Raw genomic sequence first — 24335 nt, 5'->3', positions numbered from 1 at the left:
ATTTCCTCATCAGAACACCATCTCTGTCAAAGTAACCCACACAAACTTCATAAAATTCCTCCTCTGGACGTATCTCAACAAAAAGAGGGGAGAGGAAAACTGTTCAAAAATCAGCTGTTTCCTTGACATCAAAGTGTCAACTGTAGGGACTCTCAGACAGATCGAACATGGTGGGATTGCTGACCTCCTCCTCAACACTAGACTTGCTCCAGACAACTTTCATAAACATAGCAAGTGTAACGGCACATGCTTGGAACACTCTAGGGTAGGGGTGTGCCGACATGTCCTTACTCGAAATCGTATCCGTAAGTTGATAGTCTGATCGGATCTTCGTGATCGGAAAAAACTGAAGTTGTTTTAATATGCTTAAATAGATTTTGGCAAAATACCGCCTTGCACTTTCTCACTGTAAAAAAAAGCTGCAGGTTAGGAGCAGCGTGCGGAGGGGTGTGTGTGTCTGTGTCCTCAACTTGCAGTGGGCAGCCAAGTTTGCTGTCACTCAGTCAGAATGCGCATCAGCATTTCATCTGTTTTCCCTACCATTGCTTTTGAGATATTATGCACATTGATAGCTTCATAGGAAACGTCCTCGCCATGGGATTTATCATAGTAGCAGGCAGCAGCAATCTAAATGATCAGACCGAAACCATGCATGGAAAGTGATCGGGTGAAATTATGAAGCGAGTGAAACAGCTTCACAATATCCAATCAGAGCAGCAGGATCAACCTACAGCCTGCCCTTCTCTTTACAGACAGACAAACTAGCCGGTTGAGTTATTTCAGAACCTCACTGCATATGACTGAAGTATTTCTGTCTGTAATAAAGCCCTTTTGTGGGGGAAAAAATCATTCTGATAGGCTGAGCCTGGCTCTCCTCCCAGGCCCACCCATGGCTGCGCCCTTGCCCAGTCATGTGAAATCCATAGATTAGGGCCTAATGAATTTATTTCAATTGACTGATTTCCTTATATCAACTATAACTCAGTAAAATCTTTGCAATTGTTACCTATTGCGTTCATATTTTTGTTCACTATTTTATTTTTTATCGGTCAAATATTTGGGGAAGCCTGGCTTCCCTTGGCATTCATGAATACACACCACAAGACAGATCTTTCAAAAATGTTTTATTTCATTCCAAAGTAATCATTTACATGAATCTCTAGAGAATCTGAGTAAAATGAACCTACTATCAAAACAATCTGTCGATCGAGCCAGTCTCTGCCATTTCCAGTGAGCCCTCAAACCATCAAAGACCTTGAAACGCATTCAAACCACAGTGAAATCCCAGACCGTCAATGTCCAAGCACTATCTACACTCTTCTTTCTAAGGTATAAGTTCATAACGTCACAGACAAAACTCCTTCATTCTAATCCTGACCACCTGAGCCCTCGTAGGCGATAAGGCGAGACCAGTTAACAAGAGGTGATGGTGATGAGCGGTGCCACTGTCGATGCTCCAAACACCCAGGATTCAGTTGCCCAGGCTGGGGAACATCTCTGTGAGGGTGGCCTGCTTACTGCCCCCTCTCCAGTGGGTTGGAAGGTGTGGCAGCAGCGCTGGAGATGGTGGAGCTAATTTCCCCCTGATTGGTGGTAGATGAGGGCCCAGACAACCGCCTCCTTTCCACTGTGTTCCTGTCCTCTTTGGAGGTGGAGGAGCGTGAGCGCCCCCTGCTATGACCACTCCCCTCTGACCTGGAGCCAGAACTGGAGGCAGGTTTCTGGCGGAGCTGGTACTGGTCACTGGAGCCCTTGCTGCGGTCTACTGCGAGGACGGCCTCCTCACGGTTCAGCTGCCTCTGCAGCTGGAAAGCCAGCTGCCGGTCCTCCTGCTCCTGTTGCAAGCGGCTGAACAGCATCTCTTCTCTCTGGGCCAGCTCCTGGAGCAGCGGGGCCTTCTCCCCTAGGCCTACTAGGACCACCTCTCCACGCTGCAGATAGAGGAAGGATGATGAGGAGGAAGGACAGAGCCGCTTACTGACAACGTCTACTTCCCCTTTGTTTGGCTCCTCAATGTCACTGCTCTTCCTCTTGGCCGAGGTCACTCCTCTCCTCGGGGTGCCGTGGAGGGGTGTGCGTGCCAGGGAAGTTCCCGAGGGGTCGGTCAGATGGTACGCCATACCCTCTGATGACGTTGAGGCCTGACACGGCGTCTGGCAGCTCTCCGGGTAGAAGTCTTTGGAAGACCAAGGCTCCCTCTCCGAGTGCAAGATGTTCTCCTTCAATCGGACACAAAAGTAAACAGAAGTTAAAGATACAATATCAAAGTTCATTTGCTAATTTTATATATTTTTGTTTTTGTTTTTTGTTTGTTAAATTCAAATATATACACATATACATACATACATACATACACATACATACATATATATCCTTTTCCCTTTATTACTTTCCAACCCCACCACCCCTTCCCTAATTGGAGTAAACTAGTAAACAACTATGCTTAGGCCTCTACTTCCAGCTTATCCATACTATATACATTTTATGGACACAGTCAATTTTACAATAATTCTATTTTGTTTGTTTTTACTCCTGAACTTCCTCTACCCTCAACCTCTCCGATAATTTTCATGATGTCCATCCGGTTTGCTTCTATATGCCATATCTTTCTAACTGTGCTCTTTCACAAAAGCTCTCAACCTATAACCTATATACTTATTATGGGCACAGTATGCTTTACATTAGTTATCTCGTTGTTATTAGTTGTTGTTAGTTGTTATTAGTCCCATCCTTCAGCTCCATTCAACACCTCTCATCTATCTCTTAACACCATCCATATTGGATTTCAATTTGCCATATATTCTCCCCCCTCATAAAACCACAAAAACCAATCCTTTTAAGCAAACACTATTTGCTTGGATGTGGGGAGGGGTATTCCAAATTAGGTCATTTCTGGACAATATTTCCGTCCATTTACGGGACCCCTTTTGGCTCAAGACCAATGGCCAAAGGCAAAAGTCTGTTTAGGCTCTTTAGATACATAATGTTTATCAGTCACATGTTAGGTGTATGTGGATTCAGAAAGCAAGTTTTTCAGTAAATGCTGATTGCATGAGCATTTGAGTGACAGAGACCAACCTTGTTAGCCATGAAGCTGGAGGTGGGACTAGTCTCGGAGTTGCTGCCGTGTCTTCGTGGAATAGGGGATAAGAATCTGGAAACAAAATTATTTGTCAGAACACTCCCCAGTAATATACAGTGCATTCGGAATGTATTCAGACCCCTTCCATTTTTCCACATTTTGTTACGTTACAGCCTTATTCTGAAATAGATTAAATACCCCATAATGACGAAGCAAAAACAGGTTTTTAGAAATGTTTGCAAATGTATAAAAAAACAAAACAGAAATACCTTATTTACATAAGTATTCAGACCCTTTGCTATGAGACTCGAAATTGAGGTCGGGTGCATCCTGTTTTCCTTGAACTGTTTCTACAACTTGATTGGAGACCACCTGTGGTAAATTCAATTGATTGGACATTATTTGGAAAGGCACACACCTGTCTATATAAGGTCCCACAGTTGACAGTGCATTCAGAGCAAAAACCAAGCCATGAGGTCGAAGGAATTGTCCGTAGAGCTCCGAGACAGGATTGTGTCGAGGCACAGATCTGGGGAAGGGTACAAAAACATTTCTGCAGCATTGAAGGTCCCCAAAATGGCCTCCATTTTTAAATGGAAGAAGTTTGGAACCACCAAGACTCTTCCTAGAGCTGGCCAAACTGAGCAATCGGGGGAGAAGGGCCTTGGTCAGGGAGGCGATCAAGAACCCGATGGTCACTCTGACAGAGCTCCTCTGTGGAGATCGGAGAAACTTCCAGAAGGACAACCATCTCTGCAGCACTCCACCAATCAGGCCTTTATGGTAGAGTGGCCAGACAGAAGCCACTCCTAAGTAAAAGGCACGACAGCCTTCTTGGAGTTTGCCAAAAGACACCTAAAGGACTCTCAGACCATAAGAAAGATTCTCTGGTCTGATGAAACCAAGATTTAACATACAGTGGGGAAAAAAAGTATTTAGTCAGCCACCAATTGTGCAAGTTCTCCCACTTAAAAAGATGAGAGAGGCCTGTAAATTTCATCATAGGTACACGTCAACTATGACAGACAAAATGAGAAAAGAAAATCCAGAAAATCACATAGTAGGATTTTTAATGAATTTATTTGCAAATTATGGTGGAAAATAAGTATTTGGTCAATAACAAAAGTTTCTCAATACTTTGTTATATACCCTTTGTTGGCAATGACACAGGTCAAACGTTTTCTGTAAGTCTTCACAAGGTTTTCACACACTGTTGCTGGTATTGTGGCCCATTCCTCCATGCAGATCTCCTCTAGAGCAGTGATGTTTTGGGGCTGTCGGACTTTCAACTCCCTCCAAAGATTTTCTATGGGGTTGAGATCTGGAGACTGGCTAGGCCACTCCAGGACCTTGAAATGCTTCTTACGAAGCCACTCCTTCGTTGCCCGGGCGGTGAGTTTGGGATCATTGTCATGCTGAAAGACCCAGCCACGTTTCATCTTCAATGCCCTTGCTGATGGAAGGAGGATTTCACTCAAAATCTCACGATACATGGCCCCATTCATTCTTTCCTTTACACGGATCAGTCGTCCTGGTCCCTTTGCAGAAAAACAGCCCCAAGGCATGATGTTTCCACCCCCATGCTTCACAGTAGGTATGGTGTTCTTTGGATGCAACTTAGCATTCTTTGTCCTCCAAACACGACTGAGTTGAGTTTTTACCAAAAAGTTATATTTTGGTTTCATCTGACCATATGACATTCTCCCAATCCTCTTCTGGATAATCCAAATGCACTCTAGCAAACTTCAGACGGGCCTGGACATGTACTGGCTTAAGCAGGGGGGACACGTCTGGCACTGCAGGATTTGAGTCCCTGGCGGCGTAGTGTGTTACTGATGGTAGCCTTTGTTACTTTGGTCCCAGCTCTCTGCAGGTCATTCACTAGGTCCCCCCGTGTGGTTCTGGGATTTTTGCTCACCGTTCTTGTGATCATTTTGACCCCACGGGGTGAGATCTTGCGTGGAGCCCCAGATCGAGGGAGATTATCAGTGGTCTTGTATGTCTTCCATTTCCTAATAATTGCTCCCACAGTTGATTTCTTCAAACCAAGCTGCTTACCTATTGCAGATTCAGTCTTCCCAGCCTGGTGCAGGTCTACAATTTTGTTTCTGGTGTCCTTTGACAGCTCTTTGGTCTTGGCCATAGTGGAGTTTGGAGTGTGACTGTTTGAGGTTGTGGACAGGTGTCTTTTATACTGATAACAAGTTCAAACAGGTGCCATTAATACAGGTAACTAGTGGAGGACAGAGGAGCCTCTTAAAGAAGAAGTTACAGGTCTGTGAGAGCCAGAAATCTTGCTTGTTTGTAGGTGACCAAATAGTTATTTTCCACCATAATTTGTAAATAAATTCATAAAAAATCCTACAATGTGATTTTCTGGATTTTTTTTCTCAATTTGTCTGTCATAGTTGACGTGTACCTATGATGAAAATTACAGGCCTCTCTCATCTTTTTAAGTGGGAGAACTTGCACAATTGGTGGCTGACTAAATACTTTTTTCCCCCACTGTATTTGGCCTGAATGCCAAGCGTCACGTCTGGAGGAAACCTGGCACCATCCCTACGGTGAAGCATGGTGGAGGCAGCATCATGCTGTGGGGATGTTTTTCAGCAGCAGGGACTGGGAGACTAGTCAGGATCGGGGGAAAGATGAACGGAGCAAATAACAGAGAGACCCTTTATGAAAACATGCTCCAGAGCGCTCAGGACCTCAGACTGGGGCGAAGGTTCACCTTCCAACAGGACAACATCCCTAAGCACACAGCCAAGACAACGCAGGAGAGGCTTTGGGACAAGTCTCTGAATGTCCTTGAGTGGCCCAGCTAGATCCCGGACTTGAACCCGATCGAACATCTCTGGAGAGACCTGAAAATAGCTGTGCAGCGACGCTCCCCATCCAACCTGACAGAGCTTTAGAGGATCTGCAGAGACGAATGGGAGAAACTCCCCAAATATAGGTGTGCCAAGCTTGTGGCGTCATACCAAAGAAGACTCGAGGCTGTAATCGCTGCCAAAGGTGCTTCAACAAAGTACTGAGTAAAGCGTCTGAATACTTATGTAAATGTATTAGTTTTTTTATTTTTATAAATGTGCAACAATTTCTGCTTTGTCATTATGCGGTTGTAGATTAATGAGGAAAAAAACAAATTCCATCAATTTTAGAATAAGTCTGTAACGTAACAAAATGTGGAAAAAGTCAAGGTGTCTGAATACTTTACGAATGCACTGTATTTAATTAAGTTACTTATCTGCCCGTTTGCGCCATCAGCACACCTTCCACACTTTGCAAGGTTTCTATTTAGGTTTGCACTTTGATTCTCTACCCTTCTCTCAGAAGTGTGCACTTGTTCACTTCCACCATTTTACTTACACCACCAATCTTTTTAAATACACAAGTGAATGAGTGCACACTTCTGGGAGAAGAGGAGAGAATTGGACCACAGTGCAAGTCTGACCACGGAAGGGGACTCACTTCTCTATATCTCCAGCGTTGGCGTTCTGTTTCTTCTTTGCTGGGGTGATGTCATTCGTCCACGTGTTCTTCTGTGACTCAGAGATAGGTCTTGGATTCTGAAAAGAAGGGAAAAAAATTTTTAATACAGTGATTCAATCCCAATACATAGTGCCACCCACCCATATTTTCTTATTTTAAAACAGCAATCAACTACCTTACCAGGATATAATGCCTGAGAAGCATGGGTGTTGTTAGGCCCGAGACGAAAGATTGACATATTTTAATTAAAAACGTTATTTTGATGAATGTATTCATAATATTTAATCCTTCCACAAGATATAGTCCCGACACAAATCTAGGGTTGCTACCCAAGCCGGCTGGTCGTTTGTTCTATCGGTTCGGTTGCCAGAGACACGACCCAGTCGTTCAGTCTTTTTGTTCTGTATCTATGGACGCAACCCAGTCGTTCGTTCTAAATGTTCCATTGCCATATTGGCTGGCAACGTTCTTATTCCTTGCATGCTAGCTAGCCAACTAAGGCTAACTTACAGTAGCTGCATTTGCATTTGTTTAAGCTGTTTTCCAGTGACATTTATTTGGATACATCCATAACAATGAGCTAATGATTCGCAATTTTGCCTGGCATAGAAGATGTGCTCTCTCGTCAGGACACGGTTGTTCAGAGGAGCTAGCCAACAACACAGCTAACACAATTACTTCAAACTGAAGCTGGAAAGACTGCAAACTAGCTGCACATTGTTTCGTTTTACCTTTTTTCAATTGACATTTCTTTGTATTTATCCATAAAAATGATGCCAGGTGATTCATGATTTTGACTGGCTGAGAAACACTGCCTGCCTGTCTGTCTCGTCCCGACTCCGCGACACGTTCATTACAATGGGACAGCTGGAGATCGAATTTGAAAATTGAGGTTTATACAAAGGTTTATACAAATCTCCGCTGTTGAAAATGAAATGCTAGTCTAAAAGAAATGTGAGATAATGTCTAGAAGCTTTTTATAGTGGAGATCAAGTTTATAAAGTGCCTGGCTGGGCTGATGAGACAGTGGATTGCGCAGTCAGATGGAACAGAGTAAATAGGCATTTTAACGTCATAGATTTAGCTGTTGGTAACTTGTGGAATAGATACCGGCTAGAACGCGGTTTTAACCAAATCAGCATTCAGGATTAGAACCCTTTGTATACATTTTTGAGAAGAGGACATTAAGGGACATTTTACAGGTTTGCAAATAACGTTTTCAGCAAGTTGTACAGTACACGCAAGTTCATAATTTTCCTCTCGGATTGGTTGTCTTACATTACCTCACAATATCATAGACTCCATAAATTGTGAGCTCATTTGTTGATAAAATAATTACTAAAGAAATTGAGGAAAGGAACGTTAATTGATGGTCTAATGGTGGATGTTAATTAAGTTAGCCCCCAGCACCTCTCTGATTTAGAGGGGTTGGGTTAAATGTGTTAGACACATTTCAGTTGAATGCATTCAGTTGTACCACTGACTAGGTATCTCCCTTTCCCTAATGTAAGAGAGAAGTCCATTTGTAACCATCCCTTTTGAGTCCTTCCGTGTGGGGTGCATACAGTGGGGGAAAAAAGTATTTAGTCAGCCACCAATTGTGCAAGTTCTCCCACTTAAAAAGATGAGAGAGGCCTGTAATTTTCATCATAGGTACACGTCAACTATGACAGACAAATTGAGAAAAAAAATATCCAGAAAATCACATAATGAATTTATTTGCAAATTATGGTGGAAAATAAGTATTTGGTCAATAACAAAAGTTTCTCAATACTTTGTTATATACCCTATGTTGGCAATGACACAGGTCAAACGTTTTCTCTAAGTCTTCACAAGGTTTTCACACACTGTTGCTGGTATTTTGGCCCATTCCTCCATGCAGATCTCCTCTAGAGCAGTGATGTTTTGGGGCTGTCGCTGGGCAACACAGACTTTCAACTCCCTCCAAAGATTTTCTATGGAGTTGAGATCTGGAGACTGGCTAGGCCACTCCAGGACCTTGAAATGCTTCTTACGAAGTCACTCTTTCGTTGCCCGGGCGGTGTGTTTGGGATCATTGTCATGCTGAAAGACCCAGCCACGTTTCATCTTCAATGCCCTTGCTGATGGAAGGAGGTTTTCACTCAAAATCTCACGATACATGGCCCCATTCATTCTTTCCTTTACACGGATCAGTCGTCCTGGTCCCTTTGCAGAAAAACAGCCCCAAAGCATGATGTTTCCACCCCCATGCTTCACAGTAGGTATGGTGTTCTTTGGATGCAACTCAGCATTCTTTGTCCTCCAAACACGACGAGTTGAGTTTTTACCAAAAAGTTATATTTTGGTTTCATCTGACCATATGACATTCTCCCAATCCTCTTCTGGATCATCCAAATGCACTCTAGCAAACTTCAGACGGACCTGGACATGTACTGGCTTAAGCAGGTCTGGCACTGCAGAATTTGAGTCCCTGGCAGCGTAGTGTGTTACTGATGGTAGGCTTTGTTACTTTGGTCCGAGCCCTCTGCAGGTCATTCACTAGGTCCCCCTGTGTGGTTCTGGGATTTTTGCTCACCGTTCTTGTGATCATTTTGACCCCACGGGGTGAGATCTTGCGTGGAGCCCCAGATCGAGGGAGATTATCAGTGGTCATGTATGTCTTCCATTTCCTAATAATTGCTCCCACAGTTGATTTCTTCAAACCAAGCTGCTTACCTATTGCAGATTCAGTCTTCCCAGCCTGGTGCAGGTCTACAATTTTGTTTCTGGTGTCCTTTGACAGCTCTTTGGTCTTGGCCATAGTGGAATTTGGAGTGTGACAGTTTGAGGTTGTGGACAGGTGTCTTTTATACTGATAACAAGTTCAAACAAGTGCCATTAATACAGGTAACGAGTGGAGGACAGAGGAGCCTCTTAAAGAAGAAGTTACAGGTCTGTGAGAGCCAGAAATCTTGCTTGTTTGTAGGTGACCAAATACTTATTTTTCACCATAATTTGCAAATAAATTCATAAAAAATCCTACAATGTGATTTTCTGGATTTTTTTCTCTCAATTTGTCTGTCATAGTTGACGTGTACCTATGATGAAAATTACAGGCCTCTCTCATCTTTTTAAGTTGGAGAACTTGCACAATTGGTGGCTGACTAAATACTTTTTTTCCCCACTGTATACCAGGAGTTACGCGGATATTACGTTTGCAGTCTTTATTGTTGATAATAAATGTTTTGCCCGTACTACAGTAGCTATATTGGTCTGCTAATAAAGGACTAGTAAAGGCCCAGTGCACTACTGTTGACTTTGCAGGTGCTTCAAGAGATTGGAAGTTGTCTTTTTTCAATATTGCGCGGACAGAGGGGGAAATACAAATATTTATTTGGATAAATAACTAATAGGAAGGGAATGATAACAAAAGCAACGACAACCTTTAAAAAATAGATTTAATCAGTAAATGTAATATTATTACTCAAATTGGAACAGTACTCCATTATATTACTCGTTACTGCAAAAAGTAATATTATTACTGTACTGCGTTACCCCCAACATTTGTAAGCAAATGCATTTCAAAGTTTGAACCGTGCATTGTAGGCTATGCTGTTTTTCAGACATTGTGTTCTGTTTTTGGTTTCAGATTTGGCCCATGTCACTGACCTGAAAAGCTAATGCAAGCTTTAAGATTAGAACACTAATTGCACCAAGCACTTTACCTATACAACCTGTAAACCTGATCTGCTACTATACTGCAATTTGCCTATTGTCAGCAATAAACTATGTTCTTATGAAAAAGTGAAACTGGTCTGTGTGCCTATATAAATGAGGGAAACCCACCAGCTCCTGGCTGAGCAGTCTGGCCAGCTTCTCGTCATTCTCCAGCTGCTTCTCCTCGTGCCTCTTTCTCTCCTCCGCCAGGCTCTCTTCTGCGAGGAGGCACTGGATGTACTCCTCACTTGCTTTCTTCTCTGCCTCCTCCAGGGCACGCTTCTCCTCTAATAGCTGGAAAAGGGTCAGAGGTCATGTCAATTGTGACTGAAGAGTGTAGTAAAATGTAAACTTCCATTATAACTATGGCCCAGAGTTTTTCCTGGTCACGTTACGTGGTCAGGAAAAACTCAGGACCCTAGGTATAATGTACCCTAAGAGTTCACCTTGCTGATTTGATCCTCGTACTCTCTCCGTACCTCTCCAGGCAGACTGACTTTGGGTCCGGGGACAGATACTGGAGGCAGAGGGAAACGGCAGGTCAACAGACCTTGCTTAACCCACAACAGTGAGAATAAATACATTTGTCTGATTCCAAGGTGCTGTGTGGACCCGTAATTACCTCAAAGCATACCCAACACAGCTGTACTAAAGTACACAGGCCATTTGGAAGTCACTTCATGTTAAATTAATGTTAAATGGAAAACACAGACAGTGTGTCAGTCACTTAACTGTTTTCAACCTCCTCCTGTCCACTGAGCCTGCGTTGGCACTGCATGGGGAACTCCACCTGCACCCGCCGCCACAGCTCATCGTTGACTAGCGTCTTGTTCCGGCCGTTGAGCCGTGCCCACGTGGACACCCGCTTGCGACACAGCGGGCAGCACAGGTTGGACTTGTCCACCGTCTCCAGGAAGCAGGGCTTGCAGAAGGTGTGGCCGCACGGCAATGTTACCGGCTCCAGGAAGATCTCCAGGCATACAGGGCAGAGGCAGTCGGCTCGGGACAACCCCCCTGTGACATCCCCCTCTGGCGCGGCAACCTCCATTTCAGACACTGGCTGCATCCCTCCGCCTTTCTGTCTGTGGATGCCTCCTTCTGTTGTTGTATCAAGTCCAAATGCACACCAGTGGTTCTGTGGTCCCTGTGCTGTTTCAGTGGCTCTCTGTATGGGAGGAACAGTCAAAGGTAATCAAGTAGAAGCCACATTAGCTGGCTAAAATAATTGACTGACATGTAGCTAGCAGTGTTGTAGTACTCGGGACCGTTCCGGAGTCCGGTCTCCAGACCGCATATTGAGTGTCTCGGTCTTGTCTCAGTGTCAGATACATTTGTACTCTGTCTTGACTCGGTCTAGGACTCTTCATTTCTTCCCGAGAGCAGCAGAGTAAAAAACTCAATTATCCACTTCCATTCAGTCAGTGCATAAAACCGCATCGCCAGGCCAAATATATACACTCCTTTCGTGAAACATTAATATCCTAACAGCCTTTTATAGACATGTTTGTGCAGGGGCGAACCTATAGGCCTTCAGTGAGTGACAGGTTTGTGATTCTGAAAGGACAGCAACAGTAACACCAGCGCACTCATGTAGGAGGGTGCACTTTTTGTAAAACACAAAAGGGCCAGTGGTGTAGTGGAGGGTTCACGCAGGTATAAGTATATCTACTTTTTTTTCAGTGGGCATTGCTTATACTCACTTCTTAATCCCTACTGATGCGTATCAAAGTAGTGTAGTGGAGGTATACAACTTTTCAATGATGTAGTACAATAGAGAAATCATGCACAAAGCAGCCTACACAATTGCAACGCACAATAAATATATTCACATGCCTAGTTTCAACAGAAGATCATCTGCAGGCAGCAAGAATGTGCAGCTCTCAGCTGGTTTTGGCATGGAGCAGCTCACAGAAGAATGACATCAGTAGCCGGTAGGGTAGGAAAGACGTTTCAACTTATGATATACCTCTTTAAGGAATACCTGGAATAGTATAACAGTGATCCTTCCCTCCATAAAAAAATATTAATAAATTGGGTGGTTGTCCCACTGGCTATCGTAAGTTGAATGCACCAATTTGTAAGTCGCTTTGGATAAGCGCATCTGCTAAATGACTTAAATGTAAAATGATATCTACCAGTAAATGCTAACTAAAGAAACAATGGGTATGCAAACCAGGTATTGAAAATTTTTTTGTTGTTAGTAGGCTATTTGTGATGTGCTATTGCCATCATGCAATGTTTGCATCAGGGGCGTAGACATGGGTGGACAGAGGCCCACTCACTGGGGAGCCAGGCCCTGACAGGCCCACACAATCAGATTGATGTGGTTTAAGCATTGTTGTGGACTTAGAACATCAATTTGTGATTTTGAGAGTGAAAATCTGAAAAATCTATAGGAAAACGCAAAAAAAACATTTGGGCAAAATTAGAGTATACCCACTTCTCCAAGCACCACTACACCACTGCATAGGGCCGATGGACAGACAGCAGTCACACACAGCACGATGTTAAACGATAAGATGTCCATGAACTCTGACATAATAAGCCAATCATAAGACTACAAAAACACAACCATTAAGCATTTCCCAATCTAAATGTACAACTATTACTTCCCAATTGCAAAAAACATTTCATGTTTAGTACACAAAGTAACCGGTAACCTAAAGTTTAAAGTGGAACTGACAGTTTTAACTACTTTGCAGATATGAAACAAACAGACAATCATAATATCAGTCAAAAATATCAGATTCCCAGTTTATGCTACAAAACCAACTTTATAAGAGGTTTTAAAAATAGGTTATATTTGACTCAACGTTCCATGACGTACAGTTCAGTTGTTGGCAGAATACATGGATGCAGTTCAATTAATAGAATTCATCAATACATTTCTTGGTAGTCCAAAAAATATTGCTATCAGGTTGTAAATCACAGCTGGCCTGGTACATTGTTTGCTGCCTCCATTCGGGATGCACTGTTTCAGTTTCAATGAATCAATATTCTGGACAAAAACGGACTAATGTAACTAAGGCTGGGAATGTCAATACAATCAAACTAGCAAGGGCAAAGATCACAAGTCAGTCATAACGTGGCTAATAGGCTAGCGTATCTATATATGTACTAAGCTAAAAACACGGAGCCTAACGTTAGCTAGATAGCTAGCTGCTAGGAGGATGTCATGCCATGTCATTGGAGGAGTGGGTGAGTGACTGACTTTTCCCCCTCATATCGTTTTTCGGTGGCTATACACCACTAGAGATGAAGGTGTCATTTGGTTAGCTAGCAAGAACTAGAACGACTGTTATCCAGTTAGCATATCTCATGCGTTCGCAAATTCACTCTGGCTATCTGTATGATTTCAGAGCACTCTCGTCTGAGTGTGCCAGAGCGCAGAAAAACTGATTAATTTACGAACGTGCAACACCTGCTGAATATGACCTGTGTCAGTAAACGTAGGCAAAAAAAGTAATAGTTAGTCAAGAACACTCTAGATAACATGTAAATAGTGTAACCAGCTCTGCTACGGCGAGTAAAATGGGTCAGAGTGAGGTGTTCTCTCATTTTTGTCTGGAAGTAGCTGGCTAGCAAGATAGCCAATTTTAGCCAGTTAGCTTGAGTTCTTGGTTGGGACAAGCATGCATTGGCAGGCAAGCTGCAGAAGGACGAGGAGGCTACAATTCCCCATTGTTTATCAGCGCAATTTTGACAGCCAACTAGCTGAAAAAGTTTGAGAGGGTTTATCTAATGTTCCTTCGTTAGATTTTAGCTCATCTTGCTCTGGCTAGCATTAGTTGTTGATCTTGTTGTTGTTGATGTGCATAACTGAGGGAGAGAGCCTACCTTTTCATGGTTGTTTGATCAATAGGACAATAAAGTTCCCAAATTTAAGAGGACTCTGTGGTGTTTACATATTTGCAGAAATCCATTCAGGTGTATTTTGTGTCTTTTGGCGAATGCGTTCTAATGATCTAAAGTCGCGCTGTTGCAACTGCTTGTAAACACACAGTCCAGTTCAAAGTGAATGATGGCAGGCCCGTGTGGCAAATGGCTTGTTTGTATAAAGGTCTACTGTAGCTCTGATTGGCTTTAGGGCACCGGTCTGTGTAGACTCCGGTCCTGGACAAGACAGATGTTTTTATATTCGGTTTTATTTAATGCAGTGTCTATTAATTGTCCAAATGCATGGCCGCTTTCACACTCTATATTGCTGTAGAATTTTCACAAATGCCTTACTATACGTAATTCCCAAACAGTCTACGAATTTATGAAAATGTGAATATTACCATACCTAAGTGGTCGTTTGTCAATAACCAATAATAATTTAGAAAAAAAATGTTTTGTCTCTGTGTTTATTAATTTTCCTTCGCAAGAGGCTGAATGTATCTCACAGGAGAAAGCATCCGAGTAAGCAAAACAGCACCCCTCTGTCTCTCTACGTGTAGGACATCTATCTGATGCTTTCTGGTCCAAACGAGTATGACAATGTTGCCGCCTGTAACATTGAAGGCTAGGGAAGCCAGCGAGCATTTGGCCTTCTTTGATAAAAAAAGTATACAAAATTAGCCAATCAGCCTTGAGCTAAACTGAGCCAGCTCTAACTGTGAATGGTCCTGGCGCACCAAATAAAGTGTCAAGGGAAGCCAGCTTGGATTTTGGAGTCTCTCCTGTTTCAGTATGATATGTTGGATAAAAGACAGACAAATGTCAAGTTCATTAGCCTTGTTCAAGCATTGTACAAGTCCCTACACACGGAGTCCGGGGAACAGCCCAGCTAGTCGATTACCTATCAACTAGACTCCGTAACATCGTCCTTTTCAATAGAAAGTGCAAACATAACGGCCCTACATTAAGTTCTTAACAGTCAAGCCATAATTGAAAAAGCATGACATTTTATTTTTACTTCTGTTATCATCCTCTTTTTTTTCTTCTTTAAAAAAAATTATATATATAAACAAACAGAGGACAAGTTAACATAGTCCCTTGCTTACAGAGTAAGCCTGTCCGGTGGCTTGCACAGCCGACCCACCTGTGAGTAAGTATGGACTCAAAGGGGTAGGATTAGGGCCAGGAGCTGGAGAGCTTGGTGGGGTACAAGCCTCACCTTCAGTTGGCTCATGTCTCAATTCTGCGTCCCTTTCCCTTAGGCCTGGACTGTGATCCCGCTCATCTAGGTGAGTGTTCTGGTTTGTTGTCTGCTCTGCTACACGCAGATCCAACCGATTGCAACGATAGAGGGAGCCACCAACGTCCACCAGGTAAGAACATGGTGCAACTCTCTGTAGACACGTGCCCAGCCTCCAAAGTCCTATGTGGTCTCCCGGCAGCGGTTTCATCCTTATCGTTTCACCCACATCCAGCTCTGGTAGATCTTCGAGCAGTCCGGTCGTAGAAGCACTTAGCGAGCTGCTTTCTGTGGCGCAGGTGTCCGTGACGCCAACCATGACGCAGGACTCAAGTAGCTTGTTAGCTACGGGGATGGTAGTCTTCAGACGTCTGGACAGAAGGCATTGTGCTGGGCAGCTGTCCATGTTTTCGGTGGTAGTGTTCCTCCACTGTAAGATGGCTTTCCAGGGGTCGTTGCTGTCACGCAAGATCCTACTTAACAGATTTTTGGCAATCTTGACAGCGGACTCTAACTTCACATTTGCCTTAGGGTGTCTTGGAGAGGAGGTCACGTGGTCAAACTGATTCTGAGGCGAAACACTTGAACTGTGCAGTGAATTGTGGGCCATTGTCCGTGATGACCTTGTCAGGCTGGCCTTGCCTTGCAAACTGCGCCTTACAGCACTTTATGACCATCTCTGCAGACAAATCAGCGAGCAGTTCAATTTCCCAAAAGTCAGAGTAGTGATCAACAATGAGAAGATAGTCCTATTGTCTGTGGCTGAATCAGTCCATGCTGACGATTTGCCAAGCCCTTGTGAGCAGTTTGTGTGACATCATGGTTTCCTTTTGCTGTTCATGAGCATACTCGTTGCATGTGGTACAGCTGCTGACAAAGTCTTTAATTTCTGATTGCATGTTTGGTCAGTATAATGTTTCACGTGCCTGGCGGTAGCATGCGTCACCTCCAACGTGACTGGAGTGTATGCGAGTAAGCATCTCTGGACGTAGTGATTTGGGGATAATTACCTTCTGACCTCTGAACAAGATGCCATTTTGCACGCTGATCTCATCTGGAAAGGTCCAGTATTCTCTCACTGTGAAAGGGGTCTCCTCTTTCAGGTACGGCCAACCTGAGAGAACCATAGACTTCAGTGACTGTGGGTGTTCGTCCTTGTCAGTGTGTTGCCTGATCTGGGCTAGGCGGTGATCTGTGACGTTTATGTAGTCTGCCTGATTGATCTGTTGAACATCTTGTTGTTCCTGCTGTAGGGAACAGATGGCATGCCACTGATAGGCAGTGCCTCTGCCTGTACATTGTGCTGTTGCCTTGCTCAGGCTTATAGACAACCTTCAGGCTGTAGTTTTGCAGAGTCAAGAGCATGCTTTGAAGCCTCTTGGGTGCGTTGAGGAGAGGTTTACTGAATGTGGCAATGAGTGGTTTGTGGTCAGTTTCAGCGGTGACCAGCTCTCGACCATATAAGTAGTGATGGAAGCGCTGGCAAGAGAAGACGATGCTGAGGCACACTTTCTCAATTTGTGCATAGTTTTGTTCGGTGGGGGTGAGCGCTCGAGGCAAATGCAATGGGCTGGCCTTCCTGCATAAGCCAGCATCCAAGTCCACTTTGGCTGGAGTCGCTCTGGATTGTGACAGGCTTCATAACGTCGTAGTAGCGCAACACTGGCATGGTTGTAGCCAGAGATTTCATCTCCTGCACCGCAGCCTCGTGTTTGTGTAGCTAGTGCCATGGTGTGTCTATGTCCAGCCACCGGCACAGAGGCTCACAGACTGCTGATAGGTGTGGCATGACCTTTGCAAGATAGTTTGCAAAGCCAATGAGACGCTGTACTCCCTTTGCATCAGATGGGTTTGGCATGTCGAGGATCACTCTGACTTTGTCTGGGTCCAGCTTCAGGCCTTTGGCCGAGAGAATGTGGCCATGGAAGTGGACGTCTTTCACCTTGAACTGCAGCTTCTTCAGGCCAAGGCGCAGCTTAACTGATCGGCAGCGCTCCATCAGTGCCAGGAACTTCACATCGTGGTCGCGTTCTGCTTCTTCGTCTGTGTCACCACAGCCTACGATCAGGACATCATCAGCGATGGGTTCAATGCCCTTGAGCCCAGCCAGTAACTCGTGCTGCTTGCGTTGGTATACCTCAGGCGCAAATGAGACACTTGAGCCTGCGTTTCTGACCCCAGGGGGTCCAGAAGGTAGTCATGAAGCTGCTTTCTTCGTCCAGCTTGCATTGAAGGAATGAATCTCGGGCGTCCACCAAGGTGAAAATCCTGGCCTTGGGAAGCTTGTAGAGGACATCCTCCAGTGTCGGCATGATGTAGCGTTTCAGTGCTTGGTTCAGATGCTTTGGGTCAATGCAGACCCTCAGCTTCTCTGTTTTTTTCACTATGACCATATTGCTGATCCAGTCAGTTGGTTCAGTCACAGATGTCATGTGGCCATCGGCCTCATCCAGCTGGGCCTTCACAGCCACTTTCATTGCAATGGGCACATTGCAAGGAGCACACTGGACTGGAGTGACTCCAATTCAAAGTGTACCTCCCCAGGCACTGATTCAACGGGCCTGTTGAATACATCGTCATATTGCTGAGTAGTTGTCCTTTGGACAGGGGTCCATGCTGGACATGCTCCACGATGTGCAGGTCATTTGGTACGGTGAACTGCATCAGTCCCAGGCGTTCACATGTAGAGCCTGAGAGGAGAGGATGTTGACTGAATAACACATTCGGTCTCAAAGATGCCCATAGAGCTCATTAGCTCTCCTGAGTATCGCTGGGCAAGAGATATGTGTCAGGTAACAGATTGATTTTGTCTTTGTAGCTCATTACGTTGCATGTAGCACCGGAATCCAGTTGACATTGTTGCTGCTTGTTGTGTAATCGTAGTGTCACAAACCATTTCTTCCCTCCAGCGTACAGCCCCAATGGATTCATGCGTGTAAATGTCCCTTTCACTGTTCTGAACACTGAGTGACATCATCAACACAGTGAATCTTGCCCTCACTCACCCTTCTTTTGCTTTTGAGACACACTTTTGCAAAGTGATTATTAGTTCCACAAGCTCTGCATGGTTTTCCATAGGCAGGGCAGTGCTCTTTGCCTCGTGCGTGTACATTTCCACAGTATTTGTACGCTATGGGGCTGTCTGTATTCACTGTTTGTGGTGAATTCCTCTGCCTCGATTGTTTTTGTCTGAATGTCTGCCTGGCAACAGCGTGAACAGTATCAGCGTCGGTGCGTGGTGTTTCGATTTCCATTGCTCTCATTCTCACGTCAGTGACTTCGGCAGTGCGGCACATTTCAACGGCAGTTACTAACGTTAAGCCTCTCTCTTAGTAGACGCTGGCGCGTGTCCTCATTTGCAATTCCCTGTACTATTTTGTCACGAATCAGTTCATCTTTCAATCCCCCGTATTCACAAGTAGCGGATCTTTCTCTCAAACGGGTTACAAAGTTGTGTACTGACTCACCCTCTTCCTGTTTGCAGCTTCCAAAACGAACCACTCGTAAATGACGTTCCTGGCGGGTTTGAAGTAATTCTCCAATACATCCAGTATAGCCTTTGCATCACACTGTTGTTGTGCTTTGACGGTGTGTGTTCGCATATGGACGTAACTGCGCCTATACTGTACTTAGCTAAAAAAATAACAAATGTGTAGTTTTCGAGCCACTTCTGATACCATGTTTCAGTATGATATGTTGGATAAAAGAATAAAGACAGACACAAATGTCAAGTTCAATAGCCTTGTTCAAGCATTGTACAAGTACCTACACACGGAGTCCGGGGAACAGCCCAGCTAGTCGATTACCTATCAACTAGACTCCGTAACAACTCCTATCAAATCCCATTGAGAGCAGAGCATACGGTCATTGACAGAAAAACTTGATTTGTTGCATCTTGTTGTGTTGTTGTCCTCCGGTGGCTAGCTAGCTAAAGTTGGCCCTTTCCTAAATTAGCCATGGATGGAGATAGGGATTTGGACTTTACTTAATTATCCGTACTGGCCAATGATTATAATGGTGATTCTGATCCAACCATTAATTCATACATTGTTGTGCCCCTGGCCTGAGAGAATGGAAGTTCAATATGTAACTAGATGTAGAAGGCTAATGTTAACTAGCTAACGTTGCCCATGAATGGAAGTTAGGCTAGCGAACAAGCATTTTAGCCAGGTAGCCTAAGACAACAAAAAATGAAAGCGTGTACTGTATGACAGAGTGACAGACCGTTTGTCAACATGAAAGAGAGGAGGATGGCATTGGCGTTTCTCTACAAGTAGGGCGAGTCAACATATTTTTCTAATTGCACGAACGCGCACACACACACGCACACATAAATCAGAACCATGGACAGCCACATCATATTTAGCTTACTTTGATTGGACTAAATAGTTTTTGCTATCTTTTAGTTGTCACTGTATTAGACTAAGCAGAGGTGATTTAATGTTGAAATGGTGCTGGAATAGTGGAGGCAGCTCTTGTTTTCTTTGCGACTTGCTGTAACTCTTGGTGGTTCTAAATCAATAGTTGTTTAGCGGTCCGAAAATGTCGGAAACATTAACTTACTTGACTATGCTGTAGGTCATGTAACTGTCTGTTACATGCGATATGCTTTGTGGACTAAACCGGACAGAGGTTGCTATCCGGTTTTGTGATAAAACAAAGGTGTGGTTGAATTTATTCTGCCCACAACCAGCCCACTCATTAGGCAGGATTAGGCGACCCCTATGGCGGCAGATTGACGAGGACGGCATTTTCTGAGCTAAACTGACCAAGACGCACCTCCAACAACAACACATAAAACCTCACATAATTCTGCCCTAAAATCATGATAATTCCTCTCAACCAGTGGCATATGGCATTTTTAGGTGAGCGCTGATACCGCTCTTTGATAGCCAGTGCTGCAAAATATTTTGCTTGCGCATTCCAAGCGGGAGAGACGCATCTCTGCAGCGCTCCACCAATGTTCCATCCCAAAAAATAATCGAACATAAATCATGTAGCAGATATAGGATATGGTAGAAAGAGTATGTGACCTTTCCCGTAGCCCACAGGCTGGAGATAAAATGTATTACAATGTAATGAGACTGACACTTTTTACATCATGCAGGTTTCTCCAATCAAATAGCCTAACCTAAATGGCGCTCAATCAAAAACAAAAGAGCTGTCATGTTAATAAACATAATATCCTAAAAACAGGAGAGGTCAAAGTAAAATGGACAATATGGAATGGACAATCACAACTGTTGTCCAGGAGTTTCGCCCCATTGTCATGATCAGTGGTTAAGTTTGTATCCGTCAATTTTTGACAAGTTGATCGGAGAGAAAAATATTATACTTCTGCATTTCCCGCTGTGTAAACACATTGCAAATAGGCTCGCGATAACTCCTGATAAAGTTGAGTAGCTGATATTCAGAGCTTAAATAGCCAAATTGATTAGTCACAGGAATCAGGACTAATAAAGCCAATGCAATGGCCTGTATAAAATTCCATTGGGGGTGGACATGGTAGGCTACACCCCAGTAAGCACGAGCCAACGTCTTTTGGATGTCTTTTTGTGGTCCATTCCGGACATTGTTTTTTGGTGTTTTACAAACGGTAGGCTGACCACATAGATGGGCATTCATAAAATTCAATTTCAGGCAACACTGTAGGCTACTTGAAAAAGAAAAGGAGAGCCGCACACTCTAGGAGCTCAGATACAATAATTGAATAACCTAATAACGAAACGTTGGTTATTAGGTTATTAAATTATTGCATCTGAGCTCCTAGTGTGCGGCTCTCCTGTTATTTTTCAAGTGTTCTACTCCGCTAGCCAGCACCTCGCCTAAACAGGGGTGTGTTTCTTTCGCCTCCATATTAACACTGTAGGCTACACATCAGTAAGCACTGACCGATGCCGAAGCCTCTTGGACATCTTTTTTTGGTGCAGTTCCAGACCGGCATTGATTTCCACATCCACGGACATTGGTTTTTGGTCCGATCCAGACCAAATCTGAACCAATCATAGGCGTCTAGGGTGTGGAATCACCCTAGACGGCAGAACCGCAAGGACCGGCCCTGATTTTGCAAACGTGTCTTCTTATTGTCTCGGCCTTTAGGGCTATATATCACGGTCGCAAGCCATATGAATTAACAGGTTATAGAGCACACAACGCAATTGTCACAACACATAGGTTGTAATATGCCTTTTCTTCTGCCTTCCCCAGTGATTCTACCCACGCATCGCTACAGCAAGCACTAACAACGGAGTTGAGAATTCTTGGCTAGCGAAAAACAAGTTAGATTACAAGCTTTGATAGCATTTAGGAATTAATAGTTTTTTTAATTTCCGTACATTGACAAAATCTACTTACAAGAGTTTTGTTCGCAGCCCCAGCAAAACATAAATGTAGCGCTTGAAAACCCGTGAAAATCGTCAACAACACTAAAAAAGTACTTCTGGGTCACGGAATTCTTCTTCTTCTTCAATGAGGTTTAACGGCGGTTGGCATCCAATTTGTTGCATTACCGCCACCTATTAGACTGGAGTACAACTCCCTTATCTTTTCTTGAAAAAATAAAATAAAACAAAGCAAAGAAATATCCTACCATCTAACACTACACTCACAACTTCAAAACTACTACTAATAATTAACCCCACCCTTCTCCACTATTTAAATATACTCACTCCTACCTCATGCCCTCATCCTGAAACGATGGGACATCACCACTTAACACTCCCTGTAACTCTTCTGCTGTCAAGTCTCGCACACCCAAATATCTCTCTGCAGCTGCCACCACAACCTCAATTTTCTTCGATTTGTGTTCCATCCCTGCCGTACAATTTATAACCATTGCTATAAATGCTAAAAACCCAATCTTACTGAAACATATATGACTTGCTTGCCTATCCCACTGTACTGGTATATATCTCCTACTCTCACCACTCCCCCCCTTGACCCCTCTTCTACTACTTTCTTCACTGCCTCCGCATATGACAAATTATTCTCTACTCTTACCATGGAAACCTCAACCTGCTTCTCTCGCACTGGACATGTCTGGTCTCCAGCCCCATGGCCACCCCTACAATTAGCACATACCACCACTTTCCCCACTGCTTCACACTCCTTAGTCTCGTGCCCTTCTGCACACTTCTCACACCTTGGAATCTCCCTCCTACATACTGATGCCACATGCCCATAAGTTTGACACCTGTAACATCGTAATGTACTCGGCACATAAGCTCGCACAGGATAACTTATATATCCTAACTTCACTTTATCCGGCAAAGACTCAACTTCAAAACTCAAAAGAACAGACAATGACTCTTCTGTTTCCCCACTCTCGCCAACCTGTTTACGTCGCACCAAACGACGAGCATCACACACACCGGGAATCTTCTCCTTCAGTTGATCCACTTTTACATTTACTGCTACCCCAGTAATCACTCCTCTCAATGGCGGCCTTTTCCTAAGAGCGAAACAATTCACAATTCTATCCCCCTTTTGTTTAACTCTGAACAGTTCATGGAATTTCAGAAATGTTCCAAATAAAAGACCCCACGTAATAGTAGAAAAGTGTCAGTAACCTGTATCTTCATGAGATATGAAAAACAATTGTCTAAACATTAACAATTATTCATATTTGTTCATATTTAAGGGACATTTGCATTAAATGTGGGTTTTAAAACATGTTCCAATAGCAAAAACTATTCTGGTTGCCACAGTAAAAGTATTGCAGGAAATACTCAGTAGGGTCTGTAGAATGTATATATGGGGACATTTCATGGGGCTCTGAATAATAGTGTTGCTGGCCTTTTACTCCACACATTCCATTGGCTGCCATAAAGCTAATCACTGTATATGGAATACATATTGGCTTGTAGACAGTGATATAAAGTACTTCAGTAAAAATAATTTCAAGTACTACTTAAGTCGTTTTGGGGGATATCTGTACTGTACTATTTATATTTTTGTAAACTTCTACTTTTACTTCACTACATTCCTAAAGAAAATAATGTACTTTTTACTCCATACATTCTCCCTGACACCCAAAAGTACTTGTTACATTTTGAATGCTTAACAGGACAGGAAAATGGTCCAATTCACACACTTATCAAGAGAACATCCCTCGTCGTCCTTACTGCCTCTGATCTGGCGGACTCATTAAATACAAATGCTTCATTTGTAAATTATGTCTGAGTGTTGGAGTGTGCACCTGGCTATCCGTAAATAAATAAATACAATTGTGCAGTCTGGTTTGCTTGATATATTTACTTTTACTTTTGATACTTGAGTATATTTTAGCAATTACATTTACTTTTGATACTTAAGTATATTTAAAACCAAATACTATTAGACCTTTATTTAAGTAGTATTTTACTGGGTGAATTTCACTTTTACTTAAGTCATTTTCTATTAAGGTATCTTTACTTTTACTCATGTATGATAATTGAGTAATTTTTAGACCACTGCTTATAGAGCAAAAACTATTCTGGGTGCTGCAGTAAAAGTATTGAAGGAAATACTAAGTAGGATCTGTAGAATGTATATATGGTGTCATTTCATAGGCTTTGAATAATAATGAGTGTTGCTGGCCATTTAGGGAGAGATCGAAATTTACACAATAGTTACCAGGAGGAAAATGTGGGAGGGTTTACGCTTTTTCAATTTGTCAGGGGGATGGTTTGTATTTTTTTTATTTAGTCCAGGGGAGGGTCATGTCATTTGTAATCGATTAAAAGTCATATTGCTCAGGGTTTGAGAATTAGTTGCTTGTTATAGTATCTCATGTGTGCCTGATGCTGCCCCTCATTCCTGATTCTCTGCTGGGTGCGCAATATCAAGTGTGCCTAGTGTGGTCTCAATAAAATGATCCATAGCCTATACTATAGGCTATAGGCCTAGGCTATAAGAAGAGCATGCTCGGAGAAGCACAGGCCAAAGTTATATTTCTAAGAAAATGTACTTCTTTCCCGAGTTTTT

At 43.4% G+C, this 24335-nt stretch overlaps 1 protein-coding gene across 2 annotated transcripts; it reads right to left on the bottom strand.

Annotated features, from left to right (window-relative positions):
* Nucleotides 1-1111: 1111 nt before the first annotated feature.
* On the bottom strand, nt 1112-21815 carry LOC121567310 (E3 ubiquitin-protein ligase rnf168). Of its 2 annotated transcripts, none has more exons than XM_041877251.2 (7): nt 21726-21815; nt 10985-11417; nt 10699-10769; nt 10382-10546; nt 6554-6651; nt 3079-3154; nt 1112-2219 (listed from the first exon to the last, which is right to left on the bottom strand). In XM_041877251.2, exons 2-7 carry the CDS (start codon nt 11316-11318, stop codon nt 1515-1517), a joined length of 1449 nt encoding a protein of 482 aa, XP_041733185.2. In that variant the 5' UTR covers nt 11319-11417; nt 21726-21815; the 3' UTR covers nt 1112-1514. The 2 variants fall into 2 exon arrangements, with proteins under 2 accessions (XP_041733185.2, XP_041733184.2); XM_041877250.2 differs by lacking the exon at nt 21726-21815 and adding an exon at nt 21264-21447.
* Nucleotides 21816-24335: the final 2520 nt, after the last annotated feature.

This window comes from Coregonus clupeaformis, chromosome 6, assembly GCF_020615455.1.
Source record: "Coregonus clupeaformis isolate EN_2021a chromosome 6, ASM2061545v1, whole genome shotgun sequence".
Classification (NCBI taxonomy): Eukaryota; Metazoa; Chordata; class Actinopteri; order Salmoniformes; family Salmonidae; genus Coregonus; species Coregonus clupeaformis.
Note: the sequence above shows the minus strand (reverse complement) of the source record. Positions and strands in the feature narration are given on the sequence as shown.

Bases quoted from the DNA above. Each gene is read 5' to 3' on its own strand.
- LOC121567310 (XM_041877250.2), bottom strand. From the start codon at position 21,377: ATGATTGGTTCAGATTTGGTCTGGATCGGACCAAAAACCAATGTCCGT. The intron at 6,652-10,381 runs GTGGGTTTCCCT...CCTTCTTTTCAG, and splicing joins GACTGCTCAGCCAGGAGCTG to AATCCAAGACCTATCTCTGA. The intron at 3,155-6,553 runs GTGAGTCCCCTT...TTTTGTTTCCAG, and splicing joins AACGCTGGAGATATAGAGAA to ATTCTTATCCCCTATTCCAC.